At 43.5% G+C, this 25,496-nt stretch overlaps 1 protein-coding gene across 1 annotated transcript; it reads left to right on the plus strand.

Annotated features, from left to right (window-relative positions):
* APTX (aprataxin) lies at nucleotides 1-25,496 on the plus strand (the record flags this gene model as incomplete). The annotated part of the gene is given in 9 exon segments (NM_213734.1): nucleotides 1-19; nucleotides 22-35; nucleotides 8,411-8,547; nucleotides 10,923-10,969; nucleotides 11,167-11,469; nucleotides 12,050-12,109; nucleotides 13,697-13,923; nucleotides 23,332-23,435; nucleotides 24,460-25,496. Coding segments are annotated over 9 exon segments (1,066 nt in total), but the record flags the coding sequence as incomplete, so codon positions are not given.

Raw genomic sequence — 25,496 nt, forward strand, 5'->3', positions numbered from 1 at the left:
GAGTAACGTGAGCTTATCCCCTCTGCTGTCTCGAGGTAAGGCAGTTGTTGGCCTACCTCCTCCGCTACCCTGCTGGCCGGATTGAAAGCCGTGGATGTGGGCCTCAGGTTGGTCCCCTACTGCCCCTGAGTGACGTTCTCACGGCTTCTGTCGGCAGGTGTTGCTTCATTCTAGGGCTTTGGGTGTCCCATTTCTCTCCTGCTGTGTTTTGGCGGCTTTCACGTTGGTTTCGTCACACAGCGTTCTTTCTCTTGTGCCCATCACTTGTGTCAGTCGGAACACAAGCAGAGGAAAGATTAGAGAGTGGGCACTGTCCAACCCAAGGAGGCGGCTCAGCCTGTCAGGACGGATGTTTTCCCCAGAAACGCTCCCTGAAAGGAACTTGAGGGCCCTTCACAGCGCCCTCGACAGGCCTTATAGGAAGGTCAGAAGATGCAAGCCTTTTCTCACAGACTAGTGAGTGACTGTGGTTCAAGAAAACAAGGATGTAGGAGTTCATGTTATGGCGCAGTGGTTAACGAATCCGACTAGGAACCATGAGGTCGCGGGTCGATCCCTGATCTTGCTCAGTGGGTTAAGGACCCGGCGTTGCCATGAGCTGTGGTGTAGGTCGCAGACGCTGCTTGGATCTGGTGTTGCTGTGGTTCTGGCGTAGGCCGATGGCTACAGCTCCAATTGGACCTCTACCCTGGGAACCTCCATATGCGCGGGAGCGGCCCTAGAATAAGCCAAAAAGACAAAAGAAAGAAGAAAACAAGGATATAATTTCCATATGGAATTAAATGTGGTCCAGATTTGGGGCCTTTTGGTTTATATTGGATATCACTAGAACGTTTGAGACAGGCTTCTTCCTATGGGGAGACGAAACAGATTTGTGCCCTTTCACCTTAGTTGCAGTCAGTGCTGTGGATGGTCATTTCCTTAGCTCCGCTTTCATCCTACCTCCACTGTTAACAAGAGTGATACTAGTGTTGAATCCGTGTTTTTTGCCAGATGCTGAACTTTTTACATCTTAATTTAGCCCTTGTGACAATGCCATGGTGTAGAGCAATAATTAATATCATTTTACAGCTGAAGAAGTAAAGACAGCGTAGATAACTGACCTCAAGTCACATGGTGAGTAAGGTGGAGGAGGCAAGATTTGAACTCTAGCAGTTGGACTTCGGAGGCTTGGATGTTATCCACTGTTTTATATCAGTTTTCTTCAGCTTATTAAGCTCCCATACACCTTACTCTGTAACTATTTACTATGTTAGGGAGAAAATTGAGGTTATTACACGTGCTCCTCAAATTTCTGCCCCTCCTTTCCCTTCACACAAAGTAATCTAGATTTATACTTACGTTTACCTTTCCTTAAGTGTCATAGGATGAGCTGTGTCCTGATCAAAGCAGATTTCTTTATCTTTGCTTCTGACCTTTCTTTTATACTTGTGAGACCTTTTCTGCCCATATCTATGTCCCAGTGGTGTATAAACAAGGTCAGGTTTCTCAGATCCTTTCCCCCTCAATCCCAGCCAGAAAGAAAGAAGTGATCCATTTTCTTTTAGCTCTCATCCAGTAACTCTTTCCCCCTTTTTATCCAAACTTTTGAAGGAGTATTCTAAATTCTGTTTCCAACTCCTTACCTTGGTTTCCTGCAGTGTAGCTTTCAGACCTATCCTTCCCCTGATATTTTCCCTGGGGTGGATTACCTAGGCAGATAGATGTTTTTCAGTTGATTACTGGATCCCTTTGTTGCTTTTGAAACTTGTTAATATTTCTCCTGATTGCTTTTTTTTCTTTGTTGTTGTTGTTGTTGCTATTTCTTGGGCCGCTCCCGCGGCATATGGAAGTTCCCAGGCCAGGGGTTGAATCGGAGCTGTAGCCACCAGCCTACGCCAGAGCCATAGCAACGCGGGATCCGAGCCGCGTCTGCAACCTACACCACAGCTCATGGCGACACCGGGTCCTTAACCCACTGAGCAAGGGCAGGGACCGAACCCGCAACCTCATGGTTCCTAGTCGGATTCCTTAACCACTACGCCACGACGGGAACTCCTCTCCTGATTGCTTTTTACGGCGATATACCAGCTCCTTTATTCAGCATTTCTGTACGCTTTATTGCAGTACAGAGATGAACAAGTTAGAGTGCTTTCTCTTAAAGAGCTTACGTTCTAGCTGATTCTCATGTGCTTTTCTAACCAGTCATTTCTCCCGTGAATAGTCCTTTTTTTTTCTTTTTTTTTTTTGGTCTTTTCGCCTTTTCTAGGGCCTGTTCCTCTGGCATATGAAGGTTCCCAGGCTAAGGATCTAATCAGAGCTGTAGATGCCGGCCTACGCCAGAGCCACAGCAACAGCAACACCAGATCCAAGCCAAGTTTGCGACCTACACCACAGCTCACGGCAACACTGGATCCTTAACCCACTGAGCAAGGCCAGGGATCAAACCCGCAACCTCATGGTTCTTAATTGGATACGTTAACCACTGCGCCATGATGGGAACTCCTTTTTCTTTCCCTCCCCTTTCCAGTGGATAGTCTTTTTCTTTGCCTAAAGTGTTGGGGGTTTCCAAGGCTTGTGATTCTAGCCACTGCTCTTTTCATTTGCTACACACTGCCTGAATGAGCATATTAACTGACTTTTTTTTTTTTTTTTTTTTTTTCTTTTTCGGACCGAATATTCAGCGTATGGAAATTCCCGGCTAGGGGTCAATTTGGAGCTATGGAAATTCCCCTGCTAGGGGTCAGTTTGGAGCTACAGCTGCTGCCTACACCACGCCCACAGCAACTCGGAATCCAAGCTGCTTCTGTGACCTACACCACACCTCATGGCAACCCCAGATCCCCAACCCACAGAGCAACGTGAGGGATCGAACCCTCATTCTCATGGATACTAGTCAGATTCGTTTCCGCTGCGCCAAAAGGGCAACTCCCAACTGGCTTGGTTTTAACTCCCTCCTGCATGTTCCCAAATCAAAATACCAGCTTAGACTACTCTTCTGAGTTTCATGTTCACCTCTAACTATACCGTGCTGGATAGCTTTGCCTGGAAGTTCCACAGACCATTCACATTCCACATTTCCCTGAACTTTTAGCACATCCATCACTAAGTCTTTTACTCCCTAAATATTTCTCAAATCCGCTCTTTTTCTCTGTCTCTATTATTGGCCTTTAAACCTTATCATCGCTCATTTGAAATATGATTGCCTTCTAACTAGTTTCCCCATCTCTAGTCCTATTCCCCACATACATGTTCTCCACACTAACTACTCTCCCTTAAATGATCTTTGAAAACAAACCTGAGTCAAAGTCCTGCTTAATAATATTTTAAAATCTGTCTGTTCATTCATCCAGTCTTTTCCTACTCATTTATTCATCAAATATGTATTGTTTACTAAACAAATAGAACTTCTAAAGTTTAGAACTTCCAAAGTTTGAGCTTCTCAGCCAGTCACACAGCGCTGTGCTTCATCTGGACCCACCTGCAACTCTGACCTCTTTTCCGCCTCATACTTTAGGTTGCAGCCAACCCCGAACTGCTCTTCATGCTCACCGTGCTATTTCTTCGTGCATTGCCCTTGCTGTTCCCTTTGACTATAATCTCTCTGATTCCTTTCTCCACTTCCTGCTTCTCACCTAATTAGGCTGCCCACTTTCACCTAATTAACCCAGTTAATATGTAGGTCTCATTTTAGGCCCACCTCTTATAGGAAACCTTGACACCTCCTTTCTCCTAGTCTAGGTTGGGTACTCCAGCTTTGTGCTCCCACAATAGCCTTTGCATAGACCTGTCATTAAACTTTCCACATTTGTTACAATTGTTTTTGAGTATCTCTCTTCCACAAGACTCTGAGCCTTTTGAATGCAAGAATAATGTATTATATCTGCATCAAACAGTACAAATGAGATGTATTATTTTTTTATTCCCAGCACCAGAAGGACATGAGGTACATAGTAAACATGCAGTTCTTTTGACTGAATGATCAAATAAGTGAAGACAAAAAGCATATGATGTATTTAAGAACCCATTCTTCAGAATAATTCAAATTCTAGTTCTGGCCCACGTTGGCTATGTGACTTGAACATGTTACTTATTTTCTCTAAGACTTAAGTTTTCCTTAGAATGAGAGTTGTTGTGAAGTTTAAATGACATGATATAAGTAAGACATTTACTAAGTGCCTATCCCATAGTGTGCACTTGATACAGGTGTGCTGAACACTAGGGGATCCAGAAGTACGAGACCACATCTGGCCTAGGCCAGTGATCTCCAGAGTTTCCTGAATGGCTGCAGTCTGTTTATAAGGAGATTATAATCTCATCTGGCCAATGGGATTCATATTTAATTTCAGAGACGGTAAATTGACCACACCAATAAAAAGATGCAGAGAAGAGGGGGACATGAAGGCCTAAGGGAGGAGGTAGGACTTGGGAGTTAAAAAGGATTTGGTTTTGCAGGAGGGAGGAGAGAGTATAATTCAGTACCCAGGAGAGCATATTAAGGATGATTTATTTGGGAGACCTGCTATAGTACATTATACCTGAAGGATGTATGTGTGTGCAAGGGAGCATGATGTGAGTCCAGGGGAAGGGAGGAGAGAAAGGGGTGGGTAAATGGGACCAGTTCAGTGCAAAGAAGTGAGAGGTGAAATAAGTAACCTTTGTGGGGTTCTAACTCTGAGCCTGAGGGATTTGGGATTGATCAGGGCTGGGCAAGTTTCCAGGGCTGTGCTGAACATTCAGGACTTTAGGGGGAATGAAGCATGTGAATGTGTGTTTGTATAGGGCAGTAGGGATAGATCCTTTTATCCTGAAAAAGTCAGCCATGCTCTCAGCTGTCCATTGGATACTCTCCTGTCCCTGCCCTCCAACTATTCTCTCTTTAAGCTGCCCTTTTTTTTTTTTTTTTTTTTCTTTTTCGGGCCAAATCTGCGGCACATGGAAGTTCCCAGGCTAGGGGTTGAATCAGAACTGTAGCTGCTCGCCTACACCACAGACACAGCAATGTGGGATCTGAGCCACATCTGTGACCTACACCACAGCTCATGGCAATGCCAGATCTTTAACCCACTGGGTGCGGGCAGGAATCGAACTGCATCCTCAGGTTCGTTACTGCTGAACCACAGCAGGAACTCCCATGCCTTTTTTATTATTACTGTGAGTAATCAGTCAACATTTCCCAATGCTTAATGAAGACATGTTTCGCTTCTCAGTCCATCACCTGGTCATTCATCAGTTTCTAGCAAGTGCAAACAGATGCCCTTCTGAACACATAGCATTTAAATGTGGGATTTCCCTGGAGTTTTCTGGTAGCCTAGTGGTTGAGGATTCAATATTGTCACTGCTGTGGTACAGGTTTGGCCTGGGAACTTATGTATGCTGCAGGTACAACCCCTCCACCCCCCCAAAAAAAGTGGGACTTGCCTGTTAGCACCATTATCATTTGAGGCTCTGGGGTTTAGATTTGCAGCTGACTCTTCATGCTCTTGGAGTGGCTCCTTCACAAAGTCCTGCTCACCTGCCTTTTGAACCTTACTCTGGCCCACATACTTACAACCTCCTGACTAATCTCAGACTCTAGCTTTCCCCACTTCACCCTGCCTAAGCACAGCTGCTGTTGTTTCACTTTGCTGTGCAGCTCAGACCTTGGCAGTTGTCTGATATGGGTGGTTAAATCTCAACTTTTTGGCCTAGTATTCTTTCTGCACCTCTGCCTTTTATTGTGGCTCTCTGTGGCAGCTCCTTTGGGTCAGCCAACTAAGATCTTTTCACCCCCACCCATGACTTGTCATTGTTGAGGTTTATACTGTCACTTGCGTGTTTTGAAATGGAATGTTCATTCCCACTCCTTTTCTTTTCTGTCCCCTTGGCTCTTGGCCTTTTCTACTGGGCAGTTTCCAAAGCCTTTCCTGACTGATCCAACTTCTGTGACTGCACCTGCTCTGTGCTCATTTGCTTCTGCTGCCTTGCCTTATCCTGTCTTTGCAGATGATAACGAAACTCTGATTTTTAAAACTCTTAATTTTTTTTCTTTTCCCTATGAGTACAGAGCTTATGCAGAAGGCCTGAAGAAGGCATTTCTCAAAGAGAGGGTTTTTTTTTTTTTAATTTTTAATTTTTTTTTTGCTTTTTAGGGCCGCACCCTCAGCATATGCAGGTTCCCAGGCTAGGGGTCCAGTCGGAGGAGCTGCAGCTGCCGGCGTACACCACAGCCACAGCCACGCTGGATCTGAGCCACATCTGTGACCTACACCGCAGCTCACAGCAACACCAGATTCTTAACCCACGGAGCGAAGTCAGGGATCGAGTCTGCAACCTTGTGGTTCCTAGTTGGATTCGTTTCTGCTGCACCACGACGGGAACTCCATCAAAGAAAGGGTTTTAGAGGCTCAAGCGTTAATAAGCTTCTGGAATCAGAGGGGGTGGGGGTGGGCATCCTGAAGATTTAGTCCTATCCCTCCCACAAGTCCCTGCTCTGCCCCGCAGTGTGATCTCGTCCTCTTTCCTTGTCTTAACTTTCATGACACATTGATGCCTTTCAAATATATATATTCAGTTGAGGACAAATATTTCATTTTTGCATTAGAGCTAGTTTTAATTCTTTTTTTTTTTTTTTTTGTCTTGTCTTTTTGCTATTCCTAGGGCTGCTCCCGCGGCATATGGAGGTTCCCAGGCTAGGGGTCTAATCAGAGCTGTAGCCGTCTATACACCACAGCCACAGCAACGTGGTATCTGAGCCGAGTCTGCAACCTACACCACAGCTCACAGCAACGCCGGATTCTTGACCCACTGAGCGAGGCCAGGGATCGAACCTGCAACCTCACGGTTCATAGTCGGATTCGTTAACCACTGAGCCACAACGGGAACTCCTAGTCTTAATTCTTATAAGACAATTTTTAACAACCTTTGCTTTTATAAGCCCCTGACTCTCTCTTACCTGAAACACTTTCAGTTTTACTCTAAACTGTGTCTCCCAAATTGCAATTCCTAAGACCCCCGAATGAAGCTCTTTGTGTCCTCAAAACACACACATACATGCACACACATATTCAGTCCATTCCCCTTTCAGAACTTCATACCCACCCATATATACCAGGGTGACTCTAGGATCTTCCACAGGCAACTTAATCTAATTGTGTTTCAATCTGAAACCTTCCCTTCTTCACCTGTTGATTATCCCCAAATTATATCTGCCTGTGAACTCCTCATTTTGGTTGATGGGTATTTCTAAATTAGAAATCTTGTTCGGTATCTCCCTTTACTCCTTTGTCATTCCCCAAATGCAATCAGTAATTAAGCCTACCTTCATAGTTCCTTCTGCCTTTTCTCCTCCATCCCCTTTGTTTTGCCTTTTTTCAGCCCTCATCCTTTTACCGAATTTCTTCTCTTTCTCTTCTGCTGACACTCTACATGAAGTTGTTTTTCAAAAGAGTACCAGCACCTCCGCTAGTGTTGTGCAGAATGTGTACTGCATAAAGGTGCTGCATCCACACTTTAGAAATTGTAGGCTTGTGTATTTATTATGACAGTTTTCTGGTAGATGGCACTAAAATGTATTTTTTTGTTTGCTTAGGTCCACACTCGCAGCATATGGAAGTTCTCAGGCTAGGGGTCGAGTGAGATCTGTAGCTCCTGGCCTATGCTGCAGCCACAGCAATTAGAGATCGGAGCTGCTTCTGTGACCTGCACACGGCAATGCTGGATCCTTAACCCAGTGAATGAGGCCAGGGGTCAAACCAGCATCTTCATGCATACCAGTCGGATTCGTTTCCACTGCACCACAGCAGGAACTCCCTAAAATGTATTCTAACATCAGTATGTTATGACAGTTAAGGAAAGGAAAGCTTCTAATACACGTAAAGATGCTCGTGGACATGAAGAACCTCCTTTGTTCTTATGTCCTTAGTCCTTCGCCAGGCAAATTTCTTGTCCTTTAAAACCTAGTGTAAATATCCCTTCTTCATGAAACCTTTTTTTTGATACTCCCTGTAAGAATCAGTCTTTCCTTTCCCTGGCTAAGGCCTTATTTAGTTACTCCCTTATGGTGGGAATTACATTATATCATAATAATTGGTATGTGAGTCTGTCTGCCCCATTGTACTCCAGGTCCCTGAAGAATGCGGACAGTGTTTCATCATCCTTTGATCCTCGGCATGTAGCCTAATGTCCATCATGTACAGTATGCCAGTAAACAAATATTTGCGTAGCATAATTCAGGCACAGAAGTAAATACTTATCCACATTATCTTATTTAATCCTCACAAGCCTCAGGAGTCCTATCATTATCATATTTACAGGTGAGGAAATTCAGACTGGGGAGGTGAAGTCACTTGCCTCAAGAGGAACAGCTGGTAATGGCATATGTGTGTCTGGGTGTGGCCCTGGAGGACTTGTGCTGATGTTTCCAGCAATTCTCTTGTGTTTTGTCTCTCAGAATAATGACGCGGGTATGCTGGTTGGTGAGACAGGACAGCCGGCACCAGCGTATCAAGCTTCCACATTTGGAAGCAGTCATTGTTGGGCGAGGCCCAGAGACCAAGATCACTGACAAGAAGTGCTCTCGACAGCAAGGTAACTGGTCATGGCAATGAATGCAGAGATTACTATGTTTGGCTCCTTCAGATAGTAATAATCAAAGATGCACCGGATGCTACTGATGGAAAAGAAAACCTTTTGTGTGCCATACGCAAAACTCAGGAACAGAACTCTTAAGTCAACACCAGGGCCTTATGCATTCCTGATCCCATCCTCTGACCCCGGGGTGACTCTGAAAGTAGTTAATATTCAGTGTTGGGAGCAGGCGGTTCCACTTTGTACTGTGGGGTGGTAGAACTGAGTCCTGCACTCTGCCCAGAGAGACTGCTTGTTGGGCAGTGAGACAGTTGAGTTTGGGATTTCCAGGATGAAATCGTGTTTGAGAGGTGATGGGATGAATCCATCCTGTACATATAGCCGCACTCAGAGGATGGTATGTTTAGGAGACTATGGGGATTTCTCTTGTGGCTCAGCGGCTTTAAGGATCTGGTCTTAACACTGCAGTGGCTTGGGTTGCTGCTCTGGTGCGGGTTTAAAAATAATATTAAAAAAAAAAAAAAGGCCATGGCATCCAGCTCTTGAAATGGCTTTCCTAGGATTTAATAAAATGAAAGGCCTCAGGAAAAACCATATACCTCGTTTTTTTAACTTGTAAATTTCAGGCATACTCACTGATTATAGGCCTTCCCCTAGCAGGATTCCTCATAGCAGGATTTCCTTAGTCTTGGAATCTGCAGCACTGATTATGGTTTCTCCCGCATGAGTTAATTTAAATGGGAGGAAAAAAAAAAAAGGCCATGCTTGAGCTGACTAAGCCAAAGATACGGAATTAGACACAGCTTCTTCTTGCTCTCTGTTCCCCTTGTCACAGTAGCAGCTGTAGGGTGTGTATGTCAGTCTGTCTTCTGCCTATCCTCTCTGGAGCAGCTGTGGCATCTCTTTGCTCCCTGTCTCACCCCAGAAACTTTTTTCTTCTTGCCTTCCCTTCCCTTTTCTTTAAGTATTGTTGTTTTTGTTTTTTTCATGGCTGCACCTGTGACATATGGAAGTTCCTGGGCCAGGGATTGCATCTGAGTTGCAGCTGAGGCAATGCCAGATCCTTTAACCCATTGCACCAGGCCGGATTGAACCCATGCCTCCGCATCAACCTGGGCTGCTGCAGTCAAGTTCTTAATCCACTGTGCCACAGTGGGAACTCTGAAGTATTGTTGATTTACACGGTCATGTTAATTTCTGCTGTACAGAAAAGTGATTCACATTCTTTTTTAAACTTATCCATTATGGTTTATCATAGGACATTGAATATAGTTCTCTCTGCTATGCAGTAGGACTTTATTGTTTATGAAACTTTTTGTTCACTTATATGAACATGAATGTTTAGTGTTACTTTTCCCACACATGCTTAGACTGTTCTGTCCCTGCAGTACTCTTTTGAGAATTTTCTGTCCACTTTTCCTACGCAGCGTCAGCTGAACTTTGTTTTCCAGGAATATATCTTTTACGTCTTTCTCTGTAGGCATCTGGTAGTTTCATATAACAGTGGAAGTCTTAATTTTTATTTTTTTTTTTTAGGGCTGCATCCCCTGCATATGGAAGTTCCCAGGCTAGGGGTCGGATTGTAGCTGCAGCTGCCGGTCTACACCACAGCCACAGCAACCCCAGATTCTTAACCCACTGAGCGAGGCCAGGAATCAAAACCAAATCCTCAGATCCTAGTCAGATTCATTTCTGCTGTGCCACAACGGGAACTCTAATGGAAGTCTAATTTATTTATTTATGTATTTACTTACTTAACTTACTTACTTTTTGGCCATACCCATGGCATGTGGAATTTCCCAGGCCAGGGATCGAACCTGTGCCGCAGTTGCAGCCTACGCCACAGCTGCGGCAGCAGTGCTGGATCCTTAACCCTCTGCATCACAAGGGAGCTTCCAGTGGAAGTCTAACTTAATCTTGAGCTGTATGACCTTGTGAGAGAAGTAGGTCCCCTTCCCTGACTGCAGAGTCTATGACCCTAAGTGAGCCAAGGACTCTGGAATAGGGAGATTGGTGGGGATTCAGTGAAGCTGCCTTATAGAGATATTAGCACTAGCCAAGGGAGTATGTATGTTATTGGGCATTATATGTTTTCGTTTGTTTGTTTCGGCCACACCTGTGACCCATGTGGGCCAGGGATCAAACCCGCACTACAGTGACAATGATGGATCCTTAACCCCCTGAGTCATGAGAGAATGCCTATTGGGCATTTTATGGAAGGATTTGGAGCTCTAACCACCTGAATCACAGATGATTTTGCTTGTAGACCTTTGAGGAAACCCTTGTCAAGTTGCCTCATTGTCTTGTTGGGAGAACAGGAACGAGTGTCTGGTTCTCTGTGACCTTTGGGTTTAACTGTTTTCATTCTCTTTCAGTGCAATTGAAAGCAGAATGTAACAAAGGATATGTCAAGGTAAAGCAGGTATGTGTGTTTGTAACTTGGATTTCCAGTTATACTTGATGATTTTCTTATGCTGTTGACTTTAGAGTGTCTGTGCCAGCCAGTAAAGTGAATATTAGGCATGGTGCCTGGCACATAGTAAGTGGTTAAACATAGCTGTGGCTATATTACTAATGGTATTATTGCTATTATTATAATTACGTTCTGACTCTTTGCAGGTAGGGGTCAATCCCACCAGCATTGACTCAGTCATAATTGGTAAGGACCAAGAGATGAAGCTGCAGCCTGGCCAGGTTCTCCACATGGTGAATGAACTTTATCCATATGTTATAGAGTTTGAGGAAGAGGCAAAGAGCCCTGGCCTGAAAACACACAGGAAGAGAAAGAGGTCAGGCAACAGTGATTCTGTAGAAAGGGATGCTTCTCAGGAAGCTAAGCCCAGTACAGGAGCAGAACCTGGGAGCAACCCTAGCCAGTGCTCTGTGCCCGCAAAGAAGGAAAAGGATGCAGCCACCAAAAAGGTGAGGATCATGTGCTTGACAGATAATATGGAGATTAAATGAGATGTAATGACTGCTTAATTATTTTGTATGCTGTAAAGCCCAGACATGTGAACGCTTATTATCCATGATGAAAGAGTCACTTTTTTGTGTCTCCAGTCATTTGGATGAATGACCTTTTATTCTTGAACTCCTGAGGTTAGCCACTTGAAGGTAGGGTGGTAACAGTAGTATGTTTGGCATTGAGCTACTAAGATGGCTCAGTCATGTGTGTCTATAAAAGGTTAACATCAAAACTCTTCATAGATCGTGTAATTCACAGCCTGATGTCAAAGCAGAAACTTAACCAAACTGTAGATGGAGTGGGAGAGGGCAAATAAGATGCAGTTCAGTCTGCGTTTCCAGCTTCTGCCTAGACATGAAGAGCTCAATATGGGAAGAAAATGGGAATACCTTATGGTTTATAAAGGCAAAAGATTGAGGTAAAGGGATGTAGTTTAATTCTTAAAAAGTAACCTTATTTCAACTTAGGTTGCACTTTTTTTGATGTACAGTATTAACTATCAGCATTTGCAATTTACATTACCCTTTTTTGTTTTAGGAATCATTGAGCCACTGGAGTCAAGGCTTGAAGATTTCCATGGAGGACCCCAAAATGCAGGTCAGAATAAAATTTTGGCATTGAAGTATATTGCATGTCACTCCACAGAGGTCATAACTACAAATGAAGTCAGAGGAGAGCACTCCTTCTGAATGCGATTCATTTTATTGGGCTGTTTTGTGAGATTGAGTGGCCTTTCTTTTTTTTTTTTTTTTTTTTTGTCTTTTTGCCATTTCTTGGGCCGCTCCCGCGGCATATGGAGGTTCCCAGGCTAGGGGTCGAATCGGAGCTGTAGCTGCCAGCCTACGCCAGAGCCACAGCAACGCGGGATCCGAGCCGCGTCTGCGACCTACACCACAGCTCACCGCAACACCGGATCGTTAACCCACTGAGCAAGGGCAGGGATCGAACCTGCAACCTCATGGTTCCTAGTCAGATTCGTTAACTACTGCGCCACGACGGGAACTCCAAAATGGCATTTTTTTTGGTTTTTTTTTTCTATTTCTTGGGCCGCTCCAGCGGCATATGCAGGTTCCCAGGCTAGGGGTCCAATCGGAGCTGTATATGCCAGAGCCACAGCAATCGGGATCCGAACCACGTCTGCAACCTACACACAGCTCACGGCAACGCCAGATCGTTAACCCACTGAGCAAGGGCAGGGACCGAACCCGCAACTCACAGTTCCTAGTCGGATTCATTAACCACTGCGCCACGACGGGAACTCCCGAGTGGGCTTTCTTTTGTCACTATGTTAGCATGTTAGCAACTGGAACTCTTTGGAGAGAAGCTAAGTTTTTTTTCTTTTTCTTTTTCGGTCTTTTTAGAGTCAAACGTGTGGCATATGGAAGTTCCCAGGCTAGGGGTCAAATCGGAGCTACAGCTGCCAGCCACAGCCACAGCCACAGCCACAGCCACAGCAATGGGGATCTGAGCTGTGTCTGTGACCTACAGCATAGCTCCTGGCAACGCTGGATCCTTAACCCACTGAGTGATGCCAGGGGTTGAATCCACATCCTCATGGATACTAGTTGGATTCGCTTCCTGTGAGCCACGACAGGAACTCCAGAAGCTAAGTTTTTCAAATGAATATCCTCTCTGCCTTGTTCCTCTGACCTTCTGGGTACCATCAAGTTGTCTTAACCTTAGTGTGGGTCGCTTTCAACAGAGCATCAGATAATGTATTGTGACTATATACTGGGCTGCCCTGGGATTACTAGTCAGCCGTCATCCTGGGAGGAGTCTTTGGGTTCGTAAATTACATCCCGGGGTGACAAGCCTTCTTGGAACACACTTGCTTGTGTCCTGTGGTCTGCTGTGTTAGAGTGGAAAAGGGTGCATTTGAATTTATGCCTACAGGGATTTTACATCAGATCCACAGGAACTATTTTGTGCTGGGCCTCTTCTGTGTGTTCTGTGTAGTATGGTGACTCTGGGGTAACTAGAGCTGTGCTGGCTTCCCGCTTAGTAACTTTGTGACCTGGCATAATTACTCAACTTCTCTGAACCTCTGCCCTCATCTAGCAAAGTTGGGATGCTAAGACCTTCTGCATAAGATTGTGGGGAAATTGAGTTAATAAATATGACAGTGTCTGGCACACACAAGATGTGTGGTAGATGGTTGTTTTCTTCTCTTGTGCCCCCTGCTAGGTTTACAAAGATGACCAGGTGGTGGTGATTAAGGATAAATACCCCAAGGCTCGTTACCACTGGCTGGTCTTACCATGGGCCTCCATTTCCAGTCTGAAGGCTGTTACCAGAGAACACCTTGAGCTCCTCAGACACATGCACACTGTGGGGGAAAAGGTGATTGCAGACTTTGCTGGCTCCAGCAAACTCCGCTTCCGATTGGGCTACCACGCCATTCCTAGCATGAGGTAAGCCTTGTGGGGAGTGCTGCCATGTCCTGGTTCTGTCTGAGTGGACAGACAGATTCTGCCTGGGTCTGCTGAGTGTCCCAGTAGCCTGAGGCTCAGGGGACTAAGGGGGGGGGGGATGTTTCCAAAGCAGGTGGGCTGAAACTTCTACCTATCTGCTTGACATGCTTACAAGCCTTGGGTTCCTACTTCTGCTTGTAACTGGATAATGTACAGTTCTTAGAGGGTAAACTCTGAGAGCCTAACCTGTTAGATGAAGCAGTTTCACTACCCTCAGGAACTGTGGTCAGTGACTTTTTTCAGCTTTTTCAGAAGCATCTATAACCCCAAACACTTAAGGACCATTGTTTTGAAGGAGACAAGTTTCACTGACTTCTCTCATGACAACTTAGTAGATCTGAGATTTAAAATAAAAAGAGAAAAAAGTGTAGAGTCTGTTTTCCTTCCGATCATACCCAGAAGGATTTAGAAAGGAATGATTGATTCTTTTCAAAGAATTCAGGCAAGGCATGTTTTTCATTCTTTTGAGCTAAGCAACAAGATAAGCAGTCTCATTGGATTTCTGAGTTATCTTTTTTTTTTTTTTTTTGGTGGTAAAATATACATAAGTGTACAATTCAGTGGCATTAAGTAGGTTCACATTGTTTTGCAACCATCACCACATCTATTTCTAGAACTTTTTTTATATTCCCAAACTACCTTTCTCTCTCTCTTTTTTGTTCTTCTTTTTTTCGGCTGTACCTGTGGCATATGGAAGCCCCTGGGCCAGGGATTGAATCCATAACACTGGATCGGACAGACTGGGGATTGATCCTGAACTGCCACAGTCAACACTGGATCCTTATCCTGCTGTGCCACAGTGGGAACTCCCCAAACTACCTTTCATTCCTCCTCTTCTCCTAGTCCCTGGCAGCCACCATTCTGTTTTCTGTCTCTATGAATTTGATCACCCTAGGTACCTCATACCTCACACCAGTGGGATCATACAGTATCTATCGTTTTGTGGCTGGCTTATTTCATTTAGGATAATGTCTTCAAGGTCCATCCATGATGCAGCATGTATCAGAATTTCTTTTGGTTATTTTTTTTAACTACCCAACATTCTTCACATTTTATTACGTGAATAATTATGGCTTAGATTACTGGCCACTAACCAAATGAAAGTTTTGTACCACATTTTCCCCTATCATACTCTTTATCTTGTTTTCTTTTTCTTTTTTTTTTCTTTGTCAGCTGCCCTGCGGCATATAGTGTTCCCAGGCTAGGATCAGATCCAAGCCACACTTGCAACAGCTGCAGCAGGGCTGTATCCTTTAACCCATTGTGCTGGGCCAGGGATTGAACCTGTGTCTTGGTGCTGCGTAGATGCTGCCGATACCATTGCACCACTGTGGGAGCTATGTACTCTTTATTTTAAATTGAGACATAACTTACATACAGTAAAATGCATAGTAAGTTTTATAGTTTGATCAGTTTGGGCACATGTATATGCCATGTCACTATCGCTGTGGTCAAGATACAGAACATTTTGGAGTTCCCATCATGGCTCAGCAGAAACGAATCTGACTAGCATCCATGAAGACACAGGTTTGATCCCTGGCCTTGCTCACTGGGTTAAGGATCTGGTGTTGCCATGAGCTATGGTGTAGGTCACAGACATGGCTCGGATCTAACGTTGCTGTGGCTGTGGTGTAGCCCGGCAGCTACAACTCAGTTTCAACCCTAGCGTGGCCTCTGATGCAACCCTAAAAAGCAAAAAAAAGAAAAAAGAAAAAGATATAGAACATTTCTCTCTCCCGGGAAGTTCTCTTGTGCACTTTTCTAGTTCATCCTCCCTCAACCCCCAACTGTTACTCTGATTTCTTTCAGCATAGGTGAGTTTTGTCTGTTTTAGAACTTAATATAAATGGAATCATACAATGTATATTTTTTCGGTTAGCATAATGGATTTTGAGATTCATGCATGTTGTGTTTATCATGGAGATACTCCGTGTTTTTGTTCCTGTGTAAACAAATACCTAGAAGTGGAATTGCTGGGTCACAGGGTGGATATATGTTGCATCTCATTAAAAATATTTTTTAATTGTGAAAACCTTATTCAAAAATTTAGGGCAGGGAGTTCCTGTCATGGCGCAATGGTTAACAAATCCGACCAGGAACCATGAGGTTGCGGGTTCGATCCCTGGCCTTGCTCATTGGGTTAAGGATCCGGCGTTGCCGTGAGCTGTGGTGTGGGTCATAAATTAGGCTCGGATCCCACGTTGCTGTGGCTCTAGTGTAGGCCGGTGGCTACAGTTACGATCTGACCCCTAGCCTGGGAACCTTCATATGCTGCCAGGAGCGGCCCTAGAAAAAGGCAAAAAGCCAAAAAAAAAAAAAAATTTAGGGCAAAAAGCCACCCATAGTCCTCTTTCCCTGCTACTGTGGGGCTCATGACTTACAGCCCTTGAACCCAGGGCCCTTTTCACATAGTCATCATGGTGTCTGTACCACCTTCATGTAATGAGTGCTAAAGTGCTAGGGAGGTGCCCAGAACAAGAGCCGTGACTGGTGTGAGTGAGGAGCAAGATGAACAGTCAGTAAAGTTGCCACTTATGTATTCTTTTATGATTACTGTTTATGACATATGTTTGAATAAATTAAACATAGAAAGGAAAATATTTTTTCTGTTGTGAAAGTAATATATCAATTTAGAAAATGTAAAAATGAAAGTGTGAAGCAGAACCAAGATCTTCCATAATATTGCCGCTGATTAAACTCTAGATCTTATTGGAATTTCACTCATTTTTCTTTCACTCTTTTTCTGCTTCAGGATCCCACATTGCATTTATTTGTTGTGTCTCTCCTTAGTTTTCCCAATCTGTGGCAGTTCCCCCCTCTTTCCTGGTTTTCATGACCTTGACACTTTTTTTTTTTTTTTTTTTGTCTTTTTGCCTTTTCTTGGGCTGCTCCCACGGCACATGAGGTTCCCAGGCTAGGGGTCGAATCGGAACTGTAGCCACCGGCCTACACTAGAGCCACAGCAACGTGGGATCTGAGCCTCATCTGTGACCCACACCACAGCTCATGGCAACACCGGATCCTTAACCCACTGAGCAAGGCCAGGGATTGAACCCGCAACCTCATGGTTCCTAGTCGGATTCATTAACCACTGAGCTACGACGGGAACTCCATGACCTTGACACTTTTGATGAGTACTGGTTAGTTGTTTCATAGTGTCTCAATTGGGGTTTATCTGATGTTTTTTCATGGCTAGGTCGAGGTTATGCCTTTTTTTTTATTTTGCAAAAATACCACAGAACCACCAGTTAAGTCCTTTTTTTTTTTTTTTGCTACATCTTTTGTCTCCCCAAACTTAAGTCCAGTGATTTTAGCATCTATTAGTGAATCTTTTCTGGCAACAGTTATTATTAAGTTTATTATTAGGGTGTTTACCTAATGATAATTTTGTGTTTCCCTCATTCCTTCTCCTTTATTAATTAGAATTCTTTTGTATAGAAGCTGTCTCTTCCCCTCATCCCCTGCCTTTTTTTTTTTTCCTTTTGGCCAAGCCCTCAGCATGTGGAAGTTCCTGGGCCAAGGATTGAATCCATGCCACAGCAGTGACCTGAACCCCTGCAGTGACAATGCTGGATCCTTAACCCACTGTGCCGCAAGGGAACTCCTCTCTCCTCCTTTATGTATTTATTGTATGGACTCATAGATATTTATTCTCTTCCATAGATTTCAATTTAGTCTATCACTGTTTATTTTCTTGCTCAAATTGTTCCAGCTTTGGTCACTGGAAACTCCTTTAGGTTGGCTCCTATATCACTTTGACATACTTCAAACATTTTTTGAGCACTTTCTTATTTTCTGGCCCCTTATTTTTTAGAACAAGGTATTCCAGGTTTATCTTATATTTTTCCTGTTCTAGCCTGGAATGAATCACTTCTCCAAAGAGCCGTAATTCCTTTTATTGGAAAATGACATTTATAAACAAGACTTAAGCAGTAGGTTTCCGTGGAGAGAAGTGTTTGATTCCAGAGTGTTTTGCTTCTAGGTCTCTCAGCAGATGGGGCCAGGAAATACACATGTGAATCCTAACCTACACAAATACATATGCCTCATTATTTATTTCTCTATCCATGTACATATGTGGATAACCATGAGTTCCTGCTGATACCTCTGATTGCAGCCCAACTCTACAAAGTTTATTTTTGTCTTCCCCTTTCCCATTCTTATCTTCCCTTTTCCTTTTTCATGATTTCTTCAGCAGTGAGAAATCCAGCTCTCATTAGCTATAATAAATTCACTTATTTGTTCAGTCCCTAGTACATGTATAAAACAGTTGCAGAATTGCTAACCCACATCCATGTGAGAAAGACATATACTCATTAGACCACAGTAGTTGTATAGAGCTTTTAAAATTTTTACAGAATCCAGTCAAAATGCTCTTTTCTAAACTTAATTAGGGTAGTTATTTTCTTCCTTACCCCCTTCAGTGTGGTTCCCTTATTCATTTGTAATACAGTTAGGCTTATTTCTTAGTGCTGATATTCATTTTGGATTCCCACATATACTGGTTGATTTTGATGACTTACTGGAGGAAAGTGAAATACTTCTGATTCTAAGAGTCAAAGCTAGGAGGAGTTCCTGCTGTGGTGCAGTGGGTTAAGGATTCGGCGCTGCCTCAGCTGTGGCATAGATTGCAGCTGCAGTGTAGGTTGCAGCTGAGGCACCAAGTTTATCCCTGGCCTGGAAACTCCATATGCCACAGATGTGGCTATTAAAAAAAAAGAGAGTCAAAGTTATACAAAAGGTCATCCTACTTGGTTTAACAAATCCAAATGAGAACTCTTGATTTCCTTTCCCTTAAACCTGTTTTTCCCATAAACTTCTCCATCTCAGTAAGTAGAGCCTCCCCAAACCCACATCAGATCCATTAGTTGTTCCTGTCAGTCTGTTCCAAAATGTATTGCTTCTTGGAGTTCCCGTCATGGCGCAGTGGTTAAGAAATCCGACTAGGAACCATGAGGTTGTGGGTTCGACCCCTGGCCTTGCTCAGTGGGTTAAGGATCCGGTGTTGCCATGAGCTGTGGTGTGGGTCATAAATGAGGCTTGGATCCCACGTTGCTGTGGCTCTAGTGTAGGACGGTGGCTACAGCTCCAATTAGACCCCTAGCCTGGGAACTCCATATGCTGTGGGAGCGGCTCAAGAAAAGGCAAAAAGACAAAAAAAAAAAAAAAAAAAAGTATTGCTTCTTGTCATCTCGATTGCTGTAGCTCTAGTCTAAACCATGATTATTTCTGGCCTGTACTGCTGCAGCAGCCTCCCAACTGGTCACTCTGTATCCATCCTTACCCTTTCTACAGCCCTCTGTCTACACAGTAATCAGCATGATCTTTTTTTTTTTTTTTTTTTTTTGTTGCTCAATGAATTTATTACATTTATAGTTGTACAATGATCATCACAATTTTATAGGATTTCCATCCCCCACCCCCAACGCATCCCCCCACCCCCCACACTGTCTCTTTTGGAGACCATAAGTTTTTCAAAGTCTTTGAGTCAGTACCTGTTCTGCAAAGAAATTCGTTCGGTTTTTTCAGATTCCGCATGTCAGTGATAGATAGCATTTGATGTTGGTGTCTCATTGTCTGACTGATTTCACTTAGCATGATAACTTCTATGTCCATCCATGTTGCTAAAAATGCCAGTATTTTGTTCCTCTAATGGCTGAGTCATATTCCATTGTGTATATGTACCACATCTTCTTGATCCACTCCTCTGTCGATGGATATTTAGGTTGTTTCCATGTCTTGGCTATTGCAAATAGTGCTGCAGTGATCATTGGAGTACATGTGTCTTTGCGAGTTGTGGTTTTCTCTGGGTAGATGCCCAGGAGTGGGATTGCTGGATCAAATGGTAGTTCTATTTTGAGTTTTCTGAGGAATCTCCATACTGCTTTCCACAGTGGTTGCACCAATTTGCAATCCCACCAACAGTGTACTAGTGTTCCTTTTTTTCCACACCCTCTCCAGCACTTATTGTTTGTAGACTTTTTGATGATGGCCGTTCTGACAGGTGTAAGGTACCTCATAGTGGTTTTGATTTGCATTTCCCTAGTGATGAGTGATGTTGAACATCTTTTCATGTGTTTTTTTGCCCTCCATATGTCTCCTTTGGAGAATCATCTATTTAGATCTTCTGCCCTTTTTTTGATGGGGTGGTTTTTGTTGTTGTTTTTTTTTTTTTTTTTGCTTTTTAGGGCCACATCTACAGCATGTGGAAGTTCCCAGGCTAGGGGTCAAATGGGAGCTACAGCCCCCAGCCTACACCACAGCCACAGCAACTTGGGATCTGAACTGCATCTGTGACCTACACTAAAGCTCATGGCAATGTATGGATCCCCGAGCCACTGCACAAAGCCAGGAATCGAACCTGCATCCTCATGGATACTAGTCATATTCGTTTCTGCTGTGCCATCATGGGAACTCCCAGGGGTTGTTTTTTTAGTATTGAGCGGTAGAAGGTGTTTATAAATTTTGGAGATTAATCCCTTGTCAGTCGAATCATTTGCAAAGATTTTCTCCCATTCTGTGGGTTGTCTTTTTGTTTTGTTTAGGGTTTCCTTTGCTGTGCAGAAACTTTTAAGTTTAATTAGATCCCATTTGTTTATTTTTGTTTTTACCGTCATTACTCTAAGAGGTGGATCTGAGAAGATGTTGCTATCATTTATGTCAGAGAGTGTTTGGCCTATGTTTTCCTCTAAGAGTTTTATAGTATCTGGTCTTATATCTAGGTCTTTAATCCATTTTGAGTTCATTTTTGTGTGTGGTGTTAAGGAGTGTTCTAATTTCATTCTTTTCCATGTGGCTGTCCAGTTTTCCCAGCACCATATATTGAACAGGCTATCTTTCTCCATTGTGTATTCTTGCCTCCTTTGTCATAGGTTAGCTGGCTGTAGGTGCGTAGGTTTAATTCTGGGCTTTCTATCCTGTTCCACTGATCTCTATTTCTGTCTTTGTGCCAGTACCATACAATTTTGATGACTATTGCTTTGTAGTATAGTCTGAGGTCCAGGAGCCTGATTCCTCCAGCTCCATTTTTGTTTTTCAGGATATCTTTTGGCTATTCTGGATCTTTCGTGCTTCCAAACAAACTTTATCTTTTTTTTTTTTTTTTTTTTTGTCTTTTTGCTATTTCTTGGGCCGCTTCCACGGCATGTGGAGGTTCCCAGGCTAGGGGTCGAATCGGAGCTGTAGCCACCAGCCTATGCCAGAGCCACAGCAACACGGGATCCAAGCCGTGTCTGCAACCTACACCACAGCTCACAGCAACGCCGGATCGTTAACCCGCTGAGCAAGGTCAGGGACCGAACCCGCAACCTCATGGTTCCTAGTCGGATTCATTAGCCACTGCGCCATGACGGGAACTCCTCCAAACAAACTTTAAAATGTTTTGTTCAAGTTCTGTGAAAAATGTCCTTGGTAATTTGATAGGGATTGCATTGAATCTGTAGATTGCCTTGGGTAGCATAGTCATTTTGATAATATTGACTCTTCCAATCCAAGAGCATGATATGTCTTTCCATCTGTTTATGTCATCTTTGATTTTTTTCATCATGTCTTATAGTTTTCAGAGTACAGGTCTTTTGTCTCTTTAGGTAGGTTTGCTCCTAGGTATTTTATCCTTTTGAATGCGATGGTAAACAGGACTGCTTCCCTAATTTCTCTTTCTGATCTTTCATTATTAGTATATAGAAATGCCGTCGATTTCTGTATGTTAATTTTGTATCCTGCGACTTTGCCAAATTCATGGATGAGCTCTAACAGTTTTCTGGTAGAGTCTTTAGGATTCTCTAGGTATAGTAACATGTCATCTGCAAACAGTGATAGTTTTACTTCTTCCTTTGCAATTTGGATTCCTTTTATTTCTTTTACTTCTCTGATTGCTGTGGCTAGGAATTCCAAAACTATGTTGAAGAGTAGTGGTGAGAGTGGAATTCCTTATCTTGTTCCTGATCTCAGTGGGAATTCTTTCAGCTTTTCACCGTTGAGAATGATGTTCACTGTGGGTTTGTCATATATGGCCTTTATCATGTTGAGGTAGGTTCCCTCTATGCCTACTTTCTGAAGGGCTTTTATCAGAAATGGGTGTTGGATTTTGTCCAGCATGATCTTTTAAAGTATAAATCAGATAATAGTGCTCTGTGGCTTAAAATCCCTCAATGGCTTTCAGAATAAAAGCAAACCCTCTGCTGACCTGTAAGAGTCTTTATGATATGGCTCCTCCCGTTGCTGCTCCTTCTTTCCAGCCATTCTGGCCATATTACCTTTCCTTTCCTTGGTTGCACCAAACTCTTTATCATCTCAGGGCCTTCATTCACACTTGGCCTTCGCACTCCCTGTAATACTCTTTCCTCAGATCTTTGCTTGCTGACTGCTTTCTTAGCTGAAATCACTGCCAGGGAGAGCCCTTTCTTGAACACTCTAGGTTCTTAAAGAGGCAACCTCTACCCCCTAGGCACTTTCTATCCCATTTCCCTGTTTCACTTTTTTTTCTCAGCAGTGTTAACAATTAGAATTGTCCTTATTTATTTACTTATTATTATTCTCTCCCCTCATTAGAATATAATTTCTATAAGAGCACAGGCCTTTCCCATTTTGTTCACTGCTAAATTCCCAGAGCTAGAGCAATGCTTGACCCTAGTAGGTACTTAATGAGCAGTAAATATTCTTTTTTTTTTTTTTTTTGCCTTTTTGATCCGCACCTTCGGCACAGAGAGGTTCCCAGTCTAGTGGTCAAATCGGAGCTGCAGCCACTGGCCCACGCCACAGGCCCCAGCAACACTGGATCCAAGCCATGTCTGCAACCTACATCACAGCTCACGGCAACGCCAGATCCTTAACCTGCTGAGCGAGGCCAAGGATCGAACCCTCATCCTCATGGATCCTAGTTGGGTTCGTTAACCGCTGAGCCACGAAAGGAACTCCGAGCAGTAAATATTTTTTATTTTTTTAATTTTTTTGTCTTTTTGCCTTTTCTAGGGCGCTCCCATGGCATATGGAGGTTCCCAGGCTAGGGGTCTAATCAGAGCTATAGCCTCCGGCCTACGCCACAGCCACAGCAACACCAGATCTGAGCCGAGTCTGACCTACACCACAGCTCATGGCAGTGCTGGATCCTTAACCCACTGAGCAAGGCCAGGGATCGAACCTGCAACCTCATGGTTCCTAGTCAGATTTGTTAACCACTGTCCACGATGGGAACTCTGAGAGCAGTAAATATTCTTAAGTGAATAAATGAATTGAGTGGAATAGAAACACTATCAATATTTTATATCCTCATACTTTTACTGTTTGTCATTTTGATTAAACTGTAGTTTTTATTGGGTTTAATGGTCAGTCTTTTTCCCTCTCAACTAGTCACGTACACCTTCATGTGATCAGCCAGGACTTTGATTCTCCTTGCCTTAAAAACAAAAAGCATTGGAATTCTTTCAATACCGAATACTTCCTGGAATCACAAGGTAAACAGTATTTTTTGATTTTCACCAGTTGTCCTTACATTTGTTTCAGTTATTTCCCTATTGATAAATTGTCTTCAGGAGTTCCCATTGTGGAGCAGCGGAAACAAATCTGACTAGGAACCATGAGGTTGCAGGTTCAATCCCTGGCCTCTCTCAGTGGGTTAACGATCCAGTGTTGCCGTGAGCTGTGGTGTAGGTCACAGATGCAGCTCGGATCTGGTGTTGCTGTGGCTGTGGTGTAGGCCAGCAGTTGTAGCTCTGATTAGACCCCTAGCCTGGGAACCTCCTCCATATGAGGTTGTGGCCCTAAAAATGACAAAAAGACAATAAATAAATAAACAAATAAATAAATAAATATTGGCTTCAAAAACCATGTACAACTTTGTGTTGCCTACACAGAGAGCCCCATTAAAAGGAACTGGATTATTTGGATTGTAGTAGGATTGCCACTTTGTTATCAGCAGACTTCTTAGGGAACTTAGAATACTGTTAATGTCAGGGTCCAAAGAATGTTGTTTATTCTAACAACAGGAGACTTAAGTGTGGTCCTGAGAATTATTGGAGTTAATGGGTCTGAAAGCTCTAAACTGTTATGTCTTTCTTCTGTCATCAGTTGGGAGGAGTGTGGGGGCTGCCTTCTGTCAAGAGTGGTTACCTAACAGGGTCTGTGTGTATGTAGAAGGAAGCATATGTAGAAGAGGTATGTACATTGTAGAACTTTGTATTCTAGGATGTTAACTAGCTAACCAGGGGTTAAGCCCTGTGATAACAAGCCTTTGACATAGTAACATGGATTGCTTAGAGTGTGTCCTGGAGGAATGTAATAATCTCAGAGGTAGGTTGCTTAGGTTTCGAATCTGCCAAGCCCATTCCCCTAACCTCTAGTTGACTAGCTTCAAGGATACCTGGCCTATTTGGAGTCAGATTTTCTTTTAATTGTTTGTGGGTTTTTTTTTGTTTTTTGTTTTCGTATCTTGGCTTTCCAGAGTAGCTGAGGTCTAAACTTTTTTTTCCTTTCTTGCAGCTGTGATTGAGATGGTACAAGAGGCTGGCAGAGTGATTGTCCGAGATGGGATGCCTGAGCTCTTGAAGCTGCCCCTCCGTTGTCATGAGTGCCAGCAGCTGCTGCCTTCCATCCCTCAGCTGAAAGAGCATCTCAGGAAGCACTGGCCAAAGTGACTCTGCAGCAGGTGTGGCTGGTTGTTTACAGCAAATTCCTGGCACCTCTTTGGAATTAAATGTGAATTTTTATTTCTTGAATTAAAACATACATTTTTTTTTTTTTTAAACAAAACTTGTTCTATTCCTGAGTGGCCACAATGTGAGGTGACTCAAATTAGTTCAGGAATTAGGAATTTGGGTTTGTCATGGCTATGGTCTCTGTTAAGGATGGCTGGGACAGGCATGACCCAGCATCTCCAGAAGCCCTGTCAAAGTTTAATAGGAGTAAAGCTATGTTCAAACTGACCTGATGCAGGATATGAAAGCAGAAGACTGCTTATGTATTTCTGTTTCTAGTGATACCCTTCACCAGAGCAGCCAGAATGGTCTCTTGTTTATCCCAAAGGCACTAATTGGGATTGTAATCTGATCTTAACCTGGTCTGTAATATTCTTTCTCTTTCCCCCTTTCATTCCTTTCTATTCCCAACTACCCAAATGCTCCCTTCTTGGGAAGCCTGTCTCATCAGTTATCAGTAGTTTAATCTAGGTGATGTGGGGGGAGGGAATTTTCTTCTTTTTTTTAATGGCCGAACTGTGCATATGGAAGTTCCTGGGCCAGGGATTAAACCCAAGCCACAGCAGTGACCTATGCTGTAGCTGCAGCAACACTGGATCCTTTAACCTACTGTGCTGGGCCAGGGATGGAACCTGAGCCACTGCAGTCAGATTATTAACCCACTGCACCACAGCTGGAACTCTTGAGTTTCCTTCTAATATCAGGAGTTCCTGGCTGAAAATGAAATACTCAGCCATGTATTCATCACTGTTCAAATGTCAGGTCTTCTTAGTGGCCTGCTTGAATCTGTTGTCTAAAAATAAAGTTCATTTGTTTGGGGCA

The sequence above is a fragment of the Sus scrofa genome, chromosome 10 (assembly GCF_000003025.6).
Source record: "Sus scrofa isolate TJ Tabasco breed Duroc chromosome 10, Sscrofa11.1, whole genome shotgun sequence".
Taxonomy (NCBI): Eukaryota; Metazoa; Chordata; class Mammalia; order Artiodactyla; family Suidae; genus Sus; species Sus scrofa.